This window comes from Cyanistes caeruleus, chromosome Z, assembly GCF_971803275.1.
Source record: "Cyanistes caeruleus chromosome Z, bCyaCae1.hap1.1, whole genome shotgun sequence".
Classification (NCBI taxonomy): Eukaryota; Metazoa; Chordata; class Aves; order Passeriformes; family Paridae; genus Cyanistes; species Cyanistes caeruleus.
Genome location: NC_141732.1, coordinates 62,702,234 through 62,714,718, shown reverse-complemented (window position 1 = coordinate 62,714,718; position 12,485 = coordinate 62,702,234). Strand labels below are relative to the sequence as shown.

At 36.5% G+C, this 12,485-nt stretch overlaps 1 protein-coding gene across 6 annotated transcripts in view; it reads right to left on the bottom strand.

The window, feature by feature from the left end:
* Window positions 1–12,485, bottom strand: part of PDE4D (phosphodiesterase 4D) — a 491,756-nt gene that overhangs the window by 94,296 nt on the left and 384,975 nt on the right. For all 6 annotated transcript variants that reach the window (XM_086867128.1, XM_086867130.1, XM_086867129.1 and 3 more), the window contains one exon: window positions 7,573–7,764. In XM_086867128.1, the coding sequence (XP_086723254.1) occupies window positions 7,573–7,764 (192 nt within the window). The remainder of the gene's footprint in view (window positions 1–7,572; window positions 7,765–12,485) is intronic.

Below are 12,485 nucleotides of genomic sequence, written 5' to 3'. Positions count from 1 at the left end.
ACTAAGCAAGTGAGATTTAGAAAAACAGACTAAAGGGAGAAAAAATTTCCAAAGCAAAAATGTCACCAGGAAAAACTTCAGATATAAGGCTTTCCAAAGACCCCAACTGACTTCACTGTGAGCACATCATTACTCCATTATGATGTTGATGAAGAAGAAAATTCTTGTCTGTCTTACCATCAGAGATACAAAACCTTCAAAACAAATGTGGATTATTAGATTTAATACACATGTTATGTACTAGAATATCTGGAGCTTTCTACATGCAACTTATATTTTATATAAGAAAATACTTTAATTTTCATGTCACCTTTTTAGCACCTCAGGTCCTGAAGATATACTTGATTAGGCTTTGAATTCTTGGAATCTACCCTGTTGCAGTTGTCAGGATTAAGTTATCCAAACTGCAATCAGGCTGAGCTGCAGTAGCACCCTGAGTGAGAAGCTCTCTCAAGATGTGGAAAGACAAAAGGACCACATCTCTTACAAACCAAGGAACTGGAAAGGAACAGCGTTAGCAATTCTAAATCAGTGTTTTGAGGTTTAAGCCAGAGACTATCAGGTACATACTATCTAGCTACATGTGCACCTCACTGTGCATCAATAACTCCCTTTTACGGTGCCTCTGCTTTTGACCAGATTAAAGAAATAAAAGATTTTGGGTAACGGGCTATTTTTGGTCTCAGTGACAGTGGTCTGAACCAAGACTCATCAAATCCAGAAGCTTCATTCAGAATTGCTGGATGAGCTGGAATCAGAATTGGCTGACTATCTCAAAAAAACAGGAAGTGCTACTATATTATTCCTGTCCTACATAATGTGCTCTAGAAACAGTACTAGGTTTCTTCTATCTACCAATAAAGTCTCCTAACACCTTTGGAAGAGTTTGAAGACCACCAGGACCTCTTATGTCAGTCCCAGCTACTTTACTCAGGGGCTTAAACCTTTTCCAAAGATGCTGCACTCACACATCTGACTTGCACAATCTGCCTGAGGAAGTCACAAAGATAGTGATATAGTGGACTATCACAGTAGGATGCCAGCATGATGTGTAATATAAAAAAACCACAGATAACTCAAGAAAACATTTGTATCATATTGCCCTAGTCATCCTCCAAGCTTCAGTGCCTTAACTCTGTCATAATATAGTAGACCATTTAGATTACAGGAGAATGGTGGGCAACTAGCCCATAGGAGAAACTAAGCAACTAGCCAGACAGACAGACAGAATTGAGTCACACTGAATTACTCAGTCCTGAAGGGAAACAGAGCATGGCCTTGTCAGTGTTTCTCTGCTGCAGGTGGTTTTCCTTCTAAAATCAGAAGGTAGTCTGCCTGGGGCCACTGAAGCAACGGCAATGGAAAAGGAGCTACAGTAGTGTGGGGCTTTGTTTTGTGTGTTGAAGGAGAAGTGGATTAAGCCAGAGGAGACAGAACTTTGAGAAGAATGCTGGACTTGATCAGAGCAGTACCGGCCAACTCAGCAGTGCCACTATTGGACTGTTCATACAACCAAAATCATCATTTAGCTTTATCAAGGCTGGAAAACAAACTGGCATCAGAGACTACAGAGTATTTCTGTTTTCTTTTCAGGTTCAGGAAAATTAGTGGCTGGGTTTACATACATGACTGGAAGCAATCAAGTTAGTGACACTTAATGAGTTACTGTGAGTTTTGATTGCATTAGCTGACACACATAAACTCTTACCTTGTTGCAAATGAGAATAAAATGTGTTGCCTGGAACTACTTTTAATCATCGGGCATTTTGTTTCTTGCTTGTCCCTGTCCCACATGCTTAAGTGTTTAAAACTGATATGGATTCATTCCTTCTGAAGAATAGGACTACATGACTTTCCATGTGGGCCTTTTCCATGATGCCAAAGATTTTAAAGATTCCCTCTTTAAAAGAAATAGCAGAGCTGCTGAGAGCAAGGCACCCATGCAATGCAACCCAGCCTGAGAGCGCTTGCTATCAGCCAGCCACAGATGGTCTATAAAAGGTGTATAAAAAAATGGTGCCTTAACCAAATTCAAAGGTCCCTAAATGTAAGAAGAAACATGCCAACTTAAAGAAAAACAAGAGAAAGACATCAGATTTTTAGACTGTACATTTCCAGGGATTGAACTCTACAACTAACTGAGCATTAGTGCCATTAAAAGAATTCAGAAGATTCAGTTTGTGCCCTGAAGGGTGGAATGACACCTAATGTTCTGCTGGGTTTTGAAATAAATTTGACCTGTGCATGTAGGTGATCACTGAGTCAGAAAAACAGCCCAAAAAAACCAAAAAAAAGCCCACAAAACATTCAAGTCCCTTTTTACAAAGTTGCTTTTCTTCACACTGCTCTCATCCTTCAGTACTGCAGGCACACAAAATGTACATGTCCTCCCTTCCCTCCACTGCAGATCAGTGTTGCAAGTTCAGGGAGTAGTGATGTTGTGATGTACCTGAAATCCCAGCTAAGAATTAGTTTTGCTACCACATTTTTAAGAACATGCCACCTGTGACTGAAAAGTTGTAGAAATTCATTCCGTTTTGGTTGTAACTTCAGTAGTAACTTGTTATTTTCCTTCAAACATACATTATTTGCAGAGGAGGGAAGAAAAAAAGCCTAAAACATTGAAAGTGTTTAAAGGGGAAGTGATGTGTTTAACAACTGGGATCTCTGTTTGGAAAATAGTAAGGTTTTAGCAATCTCACACAAAACCAACCATGATTCTGTATTGGTTGAAGGTAAATAAAATAAATTTGCATTTCATCAACAAAAATTCTCCTCTGAATAAAAAAGCAGATAAAGTCTTCTCAATGCAAAAATGCTTTCTTTTAGTTTTCCAATATAACCTATTTCCTTATCAACAAACAAAGTTAACACAAGTTTATTATTCAGCTTTAAGCTGGTTGCATTCTAAGTCCTTTGTTTTGATTTCCACCCCTAAAACGTGTCAAACAACCAGAAAGGACCGAGCCATATTTTTATTTTCCAAATATTTTTTTGTTTATAACTCAAAAAATACCCATGATACAGTAATATCAGAGATTCCTAGAAAAGAATATGATACATCAAAAAGAATTTCAGCTGCAAGTTTTCTGGAGAAAAGACAATTATTATTAATTTGTTAAACTAAAGTGCAATTACTCATCTCAGTAAAAGCATGTCTTGTCTGCTGTCCTAGAATCCTTGCTTTCTTGAAAAAGGTGGGTGTTTTCTCCATAACTTAAGATTCATAATCACAATATTTTATTAATAAAACCAGGCCTTACTGGCTCAGAAACAAAAGAATAAGCTTGCCTTAGAGGATGAGAATATATATCTTCTGTAACTGTAGTTATAGGAAAATGTCCCAGAGTAAACTTCATCCTCTTGATATTTCTTTTATCACAGACAGTAGCAGAGGGATGCTGCTGTCTTCAGAAGTTACTGTCAGAGTATCAGTAGGTTGCCCAGCTCAGGGAATGGGTGTATGGTGGCCATTTAGCAGATCACCAGACCAGTCACCCTGCAGTTCCCCACAGTCAGTGTTCCTTGCCTGGGTTCTGCTCCTTTAATGCATGCAAGCAAGTTTTAATAGAAATAGTTCTGATAGAAATAGTTTTAATAGAAATCAGCAAATTTTGTGTAATAATACTAGCTGAAGCTTATAGTGATAAGCTGGTGAAGGAAAAAATGCTGAGCTTCTCTAAAGAAGGCTAAAACTCCCCAGCAGCTGCTTTTTTATGAGTGAGGTTCAGTTGGCCAAGTCCTGAGAAGACCAGGATGCTGAGTGTGAGCTGTATTCTGAGAGCTTGTGGAAATGGGAGGACTTAAATGAGAGGTCAGAAGATGTCTTCTTACACTCAGAAGACACAATGGAGCTTGGACAGACCTGTCTACTAAGAATGTCTTGGTCCTCTGGTCTAGACTGCTACCCTCTGCTCTGCTTTTTCAGAGTCACAGGGGGATTATACATGTCCTCAACCTTCAGAGTGGCAAAAACATGGGCTGTGATGTTGCAGTGAACAGCTTATTGGCCTTTTTTTTTTCTAGGAACCTGTTTTTCAACCTGAATAGGACCTGGGTTTTGCTAAAACAGAAGTTCTCTACTAATTCAATCTCTTGCTCCATTAAGCACAATAGTGATCCCTTAACAAGAAGGGCATAAAAAGTGTTATCACTTCTACATCTTCCGGCATTTGCAAGTTCTGGGAAGCCACAGCAGTTCAAACAAGCATTAAGCAATCAGGCCACCTCAGCAAGACATCCACCTAACTCTCTGCTACACTAGTATCTTCAAATATAGGCCTGACAATTTTTCCAATAATGATTTTGCACATCTTTAATCTAGATACTACTCCCTTTCTTTGTGCTGCTGTTGGGAATTTTTTTGTTGTTGTTTTTGGTTGTTTTGTTTTCATTCTCCATCCCTTTAAACTTGTTTTCCTGTCTTCCATCACAGATCCTGAACTATAATTCTTCATATTGTCTCACTACCCCCCACTGCCTCAGTAGCTTCTTTTTCTTTTGTACATTCTTATCTCAGCTGGAAATCCCACAGAGAGGCTTCACAACAAACATGTGCTCATGTGCCTTGGACCTTGCATCTTCCTGTCTAAACTCTTTGCCTCTCCAGTTCACAAACTTCAGCAGCTTTTCCTAATCTCTGTATTTAACCTCCATGTCCTGCTTTTATTATTCTCAAAGACCATGTTATTTCTTCCAAGGGATAATTGAAACAATGTTAATGACCCCCATTTCTCCATTTTATGTGCTTTTCCTTTCTTACACTCAGCTGCATTTTCTGCTTAACATAATTGTCCCACAAACCTCCTCTCAACAAAGCAGCCTTGCATTGATCCTGTCTTTTCATTCTTTCCCACAACTAATTCATCAAAATATACTTCGGATTTTCTGTTTTTAAAAACCTTTCCACCTGTCCCTTCTCTGCTCTTGTTTCTTTACTTTCCATCCCAACTCCCTGACTGAAACTCTCTTTGCTGTCTCTGTGAGGTTTACTCTTTTGAGCATAGTGACTCGGACTGTATCTTCTCCCGGGGATTGCATCTGACTGTATTAATCTCTTGGTTATCATCTTATATTTTGACTTGATAAGTTGTTTGTAGCAGAGCCCATCTTTTCATTTCAGATTTGCAAACAACTGAGCACAACTTGTTCCCTTCCTCGGCTGGAGCTGCATACATAATAAATAATGGCACGATGAATTCAGCACTTTAGCACTGCCATCCACTGGCTGTCTTCACATGACATTCTACATTTGACTAAATCTTTGAAGTATTGCTTTTGTTGCTGCTGACTGGAATGTATTACTGTAAGTTCAGTATTTCAGAGTGACGGAAATGCCAGAATTCTTTATGTTCTATCCCTTACAAATACAAGACATGTGCCTTTTGCTTTGTCTTTTTCTTTACAAAGTGAAATATTGAGGCTGGTTGTAGAATATGGGGATCTAGACTAAACTGCTATGCACAATTAACTGACTTACATTACCTGAATGATGTAGATATTTTGCAATATATATTGCTCATGTTTAAAAAATAAACAATATTTAAGCATGTATATAGATGCACAAGGTAAACAGGATCATTTGGGACTAACCTAAAATTTGTGTACCTCCCTTGTAGAACCTTTAATCTTCTACCTCATTTTGTAAGGTCCTGAATCAGAAATTTTTCTTTATTTAATGATATTCAATTTGTTTCCTTTCTATAAGCATACTCAGTTTATGGTTGAATACATACATAAGGACTTTCATTACTTTTATTTTTTATTCCTTGCTATTCTATCTTTTTAAACTTTCCCCTCTTTTTATTCCCTTTCTTTCTTTCACTTGATTTCTGTGATACAGCCAAGCTTATTATAATTAGACTTATTGATAAATGATGATTATTCCATCTGAGAACAACTTGCCTTTTACATCTCCTAATGTGCTCCCCCTCCTAAACAGTGTCAGGAATATTTACCTTCTTAGTACAAAAGTTCATCTGTGACAAGAGACTGTGAAAATCTATCAAGATGTGAGGTCAAATAAATTTTATATGTAAATCTGTTTTCAGAAAATTTTGAAAGGAAGAATAGAGAGGGAAAAAGGGGGAAAATGTGTGCTTTTTCAGTAATTATACTGTTTATCCAATTTACTGCCATGTGCTGAAATATTACCCAAAATTCTAGGAAATGAAGTGGATTACGAGTTCAAGGATGGAGCACTAATTGAATTTTTCATTGAAATGACTCATCTAAGCAATGCAGTCAGCTGGATTGTCCTCCTGAATGTAAAAATCTTTGCAAATGTTATCCTGGTACAGGTACCATACTAAAAGCTTGAATCTTCTCCCTCTAAAAAAACAGGATATCTGTCAGATTTGCTGGAAGGGGGATACTATCCCCAAGAAAAATACATTTTTTTAACAATGAAGCAAGACAAATTGCTCTTTTTCTAACCCATTTTGTCTCAACAAAAACTGGTCCCACTTGACACAAAGCTTACTGAGTACTTCAATCTTAACTGAGTCATAGACCTTCCACTAACCCTCTCTAAAGACAGGAATTTTTCTTATCTTGACACTCTACACAGAAGAAGAGCTATAATTAAACAAAATAACAGTTCTTAAAGTTATATAAGCTGAAAAAAATAGGAGTGTTCATTTATGACTTCAAGTTAAATATCAGCTGTAATTTCACTCATGAAAACCCTTATCCTTTTCTGTGCCTACTCTTATTTTTCAAAGGCAATATCTGTTGGTCTTTGCCTCCCTAAAAAACAGCACTGTGGCATTCTGACAAGCCTGATCTTTTATTTTAGATCTATATTTGAACCATAAACACCAATTTGGCCATGAAATTTGAAGCCATTTAGGAAAAAAGCCCAGCCAAACAGAAAAGAGTTATTAATTTCTCTTACTTAAAAGTGAAACACTTTAATACTTTTGGCATCTTGAAAATAAAACAGAGATTTGCATCTGACTTCCACTACACGTGGAACCTGGGCTCCAAACATACTTGAAAAGCATGACTCACTAGCAGAAAATACACACTTCACAGAATAGTGACAGAGATCAGAATTAGCTTAAAAATGCCTTTTGTTAGAATTTTGCCTTTTAGTTGAGAGGGTATTAGAAATATTTTTTTCTCTCTCTCAAATATATTATTTTCTGCCAGTTGGTAAATCTTTTCTCTAAAAACCTAAAAGACTCCAGTTGTAAGTAAATGGAATCTATTTCTTAAAATAATAAAGAAGCATAAATTGAGTTTGTATTGTTTCTCTTGAAAATAACTTTAGGGATAGAAAATAGTTCTCCTTAGTGTTTTAGTACACAGTATTGACTATCATTATTATTCTGTCAAAGCTAATAGAGTGCATAAACATGTCAAGTACACCTTCTTCATATTCTTCAAAAAGCTGCAGGAACAATTATAATCTTCATTAAAGAAATAAACAAACAATTTTCCATTCCTTCACTAGCACAAGTGATTACAGTCTGATTAAAAAAAAAAAAAAAGTAAAAATTCTTGTGGCTGCAAAAATCTTGATATTGGACAAATTATAGACTATTTTGACATATTTTAAAAGGTACTTACATATCACTGGCAATGGAGGAATTCCTGGACATGGACTTTGGAGACAGATCATAATCACTGTCTGACCGGTAAAGGAAAGACTCCCTACGTTGACTGTGGACAAAATTTGCCTGAAGAATGAGTCCTGACCCAGGACTTGTCATGGGGTCCAAGGGACTTCGTCCTGATGATGTACCATTGTCTACATCGAAACTGCAAAGAGAAGAGAAATTGTTTTTATGTTATTGACCTAAGAATTTTAAAATTTAAAAAACACCCTTCTGACAAATTATCATAGCTAATTGCTTCTTGATAGTAATAGAGAAATAAAGACCTGGTCATGGTCACTGCTAAAAACACTGTGAAAAAACACAAGTTGCACGAGAGAGATACTTCAAAATTACTGAGGAACAAAACAACCCCCCCAAGTCTAAAGAAAAAGAAAATTGGCAGAGAAAAATCCTATGCTATTAGAAATTCAGGAAACCTTATATTTTTCTGCATGTAGGGTATCCATGAGCTCTACACCAGAGGAAACATGATGTTTCATTATTTACTTATTCAGCTCCCATCCCTCCTGAGCTGGACACCAATTATCCTGTCTCCCACTGCTAAGGCAGCTGAGGGCTTTTTACTTATGGAGTACCCAAACCTAATTTTTGTAACTACAAAAATATTTCAAGTACACACTTTATCTTGTCCCAGTAAATAGAGTGCTGGGTGCTGGGGTGGGACTAAAACATATGTGTGTGCTTGAGCACATCTGCCTGCATTAGGTTTGTTGTTTTACAAACAGATGGAAGCAGTGAATCCTTTGTTAATGGCCAAGCAGCAGAACCTCTGTAGCCACTTGTGTCTTTGAACCACACAGCTTAGATTCAGCACTTTTGTTGTGTTTGGTATGAAGAGTGGTAAAGAGGCTTATCATTCTTAGAGAACACTTTTTTCATGAGAGGCTGAAGGACGAGGGAACAGAAAGAAAGAGAAGGAGACTGTAGATTCTGTTTTACATAGACTGTAATTTTTCCACAAAGGGCTTTGAAAATCATTGCCAAGACCTTGAACGGGAGTCTGCAAACAATTAAACACTGGTACAGGGTGGGTGGTGCTGAGAGGACGTGTTCATAGCAACCTGTCCTGCTTGACAGCCCAACAGCTGCATTTGATACTATATGGAGGCTTTTTGCAGCGTGTGGCTTCATGTTTGGATGTCCTGTGGTATGCAATCTGAGAGGTTACAAATGTGTGGGTTAGCAAGACTAGGTCTCTAGGCTCATTTGCTATACTAATGGGGACAAAAATAACACTGGTAAAGCATTTAAGAATGAGGGATGAATAGAGGATCTTTCAGATGATTTTTTTAAACATAGATAAGTGCTAGCACCATATTATGCATTTTTTCTGAACCCATGTAAAGTACTCATTTTTAAAATGGTGTTCATTTGAAGGACACCCACAGGTTTCCAGGTACAGCTAATGATAGCAGAAAAGATGCAGTGTAAATCAGCTGTTGATTAGACTTCAGTCTAGCACAAGTCTCACAGCTGGTACATGCTACTCTGAACCAGCTTATTTTATCTCCCATTGACTTATGGTTTCAGTGAGGTTGCCATTTCAATCCTTTGCTAAATGCTGACAGCATTCCTATGACCACTTTTTCCCTTTGTTAAATGAACTAATCAAAGAAACATATATTGCTTATTTTGACACAGATGCACACTGCCTGACAGAGGCATAGATTTTTGCTTCATGATTTATTTCATTGTTTATTTTTTACTTTACACATATTTCTGGACCTGAAAGATTACTGCCACATTCAGACTATATTATTTTCTTTATATTCAGCACTTACAGCTTGAATGTAGAAAAGCAAATGTTGTTGGCTTGTTGGTTTCTCTTTTACATAAAATAAGTGCAGAAAATATTATTTAAAAACTTCAGGAGAGCATAGTAATTTAATTATCTTTTCCCTGTAGTTTTTAGAACAATTACCTGTCAGTAAATCCAAGAACATACACTTCTTCCCAGGACTGATTAAATTTGATTATGCCTGTATACTTTCTTCTGTGTCTTTAAATGTCCTACTGCATATCAGCCTCAAATTAAGGAAGCTTAAACCATGAGACACCAAATGAGATCTGTACCTCCAGCTTCCTAGGTGATCTTGGACTGTCTGGAGCTCCTCTTTACCTTTCTTTTTTCTCATTTGTTGCATGTTTGTGATGACTGAGATTTGCTCACAAAGAGTATGTGAGAATGTATTGGAAAAGTCAAGATACTATGAATGCTACAATAAAATATCCTTTGCAGTTTGTAGTGTCATTAGTTCATAGCCACATTACCATTGTTATACTATTTCCTGTAATCAATCAATACCTTTTAGCTTGAATTCCTAAATATTGCAGAAGCACAAAATAATCACAATACTAATGAAGGGTTTAGCTCATCATATCCAGATTTCCTAAAATTTATATTTCATTGCTTGAATAACTTTCCCTTTTAAACAGCTTCGGGAAAACAGATTCCTAATCAATACATAGTCTGTATATTTTGTTTTTCTATTAAAAGCAAGAGGGCAGATAATTCCTTCAATTTTAGGAAAAACAGAAAATTGTTCTCATTAAGACTAATTTCTGCAATGGCAGTATAATTTCAAATATATATAAGCTTGCCTGGGAACTTTAAAACAAAACTTAAAAGCTGGATATAAGTAAATGAAGATTAATATAAATCCTGCTCACAGGATGGAATATTTGAATAAAGAGTTAATACTAAATTGATTTATTTAACAGTGGGCTTAAATATTCAAGTGAATCAAAAGTATTGAGTTGGATTAAAGGAATGCCATTTTATTTGCAGTTTTGTTTTATTTTCTTCATCTCCCTTTTGTGAACATCATATGAATGTTATACTACCAGTCTTGTTTCTTCCAGTCAGAAACTATGGCAGGCTTCTATGAGTGATTTCACTTTCAGATTGTAACATGGTGAATTTTTGAAATTTAGAAGTCTTTAAGGTAGAACTGGAGTGTCATCAGCAGTTCTTTGGTTTGCATCACCAGGTAACAACAAGCTTGTGCAATAGAAATTTTATCCTGTTGTACAGCCTGGTGACCACTAGATGGGTGTAAAAAGTAAAAAACAAGATCCAAATATATCGGATGGATTGCCTCGTGCTGTTCCAAGAAAAAGTCTTTTCTGAAAATACGCATCAGGAGAAAAAAAATCTCAGTTCTACAGTCAAAGGGGAGTGTGAATACAGAACTGTTTTGTTCAGAAACCTATGTTTATATTAAAAAGCTTCTGAAATGTTACAGTAGATAAGTGTCATTTTTAGATCTTTCTGAGACATTTGCCAACATTTTCAGATACAAAAGCTTGTAGAACTCTAAATCAAAAGATGAGTTATTACAATAAAAATCATACAAATTTTTTGTCTGATTCACAAGTCTTTTTTTTAAGAAGCTGTACTTTTGACTACACTGTATCAAAATAAGAGAGAATCAGAATGGAGAATTGAACAATTTCACACCAGTTTTTTTCTCTTTGTTTTTGCATACACTGAAAAAATCAAAAGTTTAAGACACAAAATAGCATAGGCTCTTTAACTTGCCTGAACAGAAATTGCAAAAAGACAGCTGTGCTTGCTTTGTATTTATCTGTTAATTCTAAGTTTTAAGCCACATCATGAATTAGAAAAGACAGAGAAACATAATGACCTTAATAATAATAATAATAATAATATTAATGAAAGTTGTTACTAAAGAGGACAGGAACTTCTTTTCTTTCATTCCATAGGCAGTAAGTAGCAATTTAAAGACAGAATTTACACCATTGCTCTGCAGCCAGCTCTGGGAACTTCACATAATGCATGCAAACTGAAACTTTGATTGGTGACAGGAGCACTTGGCACAGACATCACAGAATTTTATATGTTCAAAGAGCTTTGCAGCAATTCTGGAGATGCCAAAGCCCTGAAAAGTCAATGATAATTCAGCAACTTTTGTGTCTGCATTTTGACAAAATGTTTTAAGGCAATAGTGGATAGTGTTTATCTTTACAGCCTGCCTTATTCAGTGTTCAATGCTAACAAACTTGACGTGAGCCAGAATTCAAAGTTTTTTTCCTTGTTTGGCTATTCATCTTGTTTGCACTTCTTTCCCACTTTCTGTCATCCAGGCTCTGTACTAAGATGGGGACAAAACTCAGTGATTTGTAAACATTCATGGCTGATCTTTCCTGTGTTCCTAATACAACAAGTACAAAAAAACTCCAAAAGCAAACTTTAGGAAGATTATCAGAGATTTGCAGGACTCTGTGGCAAGAATAGGAGAGGTTCTGAATCCTGATCCTGAATCTTACAGGCACTTCTTCGTTGTTAATGACTGCACAGCTTCTTAGAATATTGAAAGAAACTGTGGACTTCTTTTGAGTCCCTAACAAATGGTTTCCTAGTCTCTGCAAGGCTGCTTAAACAAAAAATGTGGAGGCCTGTATATAAAATACAGACTTTAGTTACATAAGGAATAACGGCATCATAATCAGTATACCCAAGAATTTGTAATTAAGGCTGCATAGAAAATCTTGCTGTTAGTTTTCCTTAGTACTGAGAATTTAGCAGGAATCCTGCAGCATTTTGGGGGGTTTATTTTCTTTAGTTTTTAGAGGAATATGCAAGAGTAGGAGAGACAAGGAAATATATTTCACCCTCAAATGAAGAACTTACTATACTTTTTAAGAATGCAGATTGTGCTCCTGCTATTCCTCTCTAAGTGTCTTCCAACTTTCATCTTATCTTGGAAACTACAGGGAGGGAGAGCCAAATTAATTGAACCTCTTGGGGACACCTTATCTTTTAAGGCCATCCTTAACATTACAGAGGGACAGGCAATTTTTTTCCCCCCATCAAAGGAGTCCATTGTCCTAGTGTCAAGC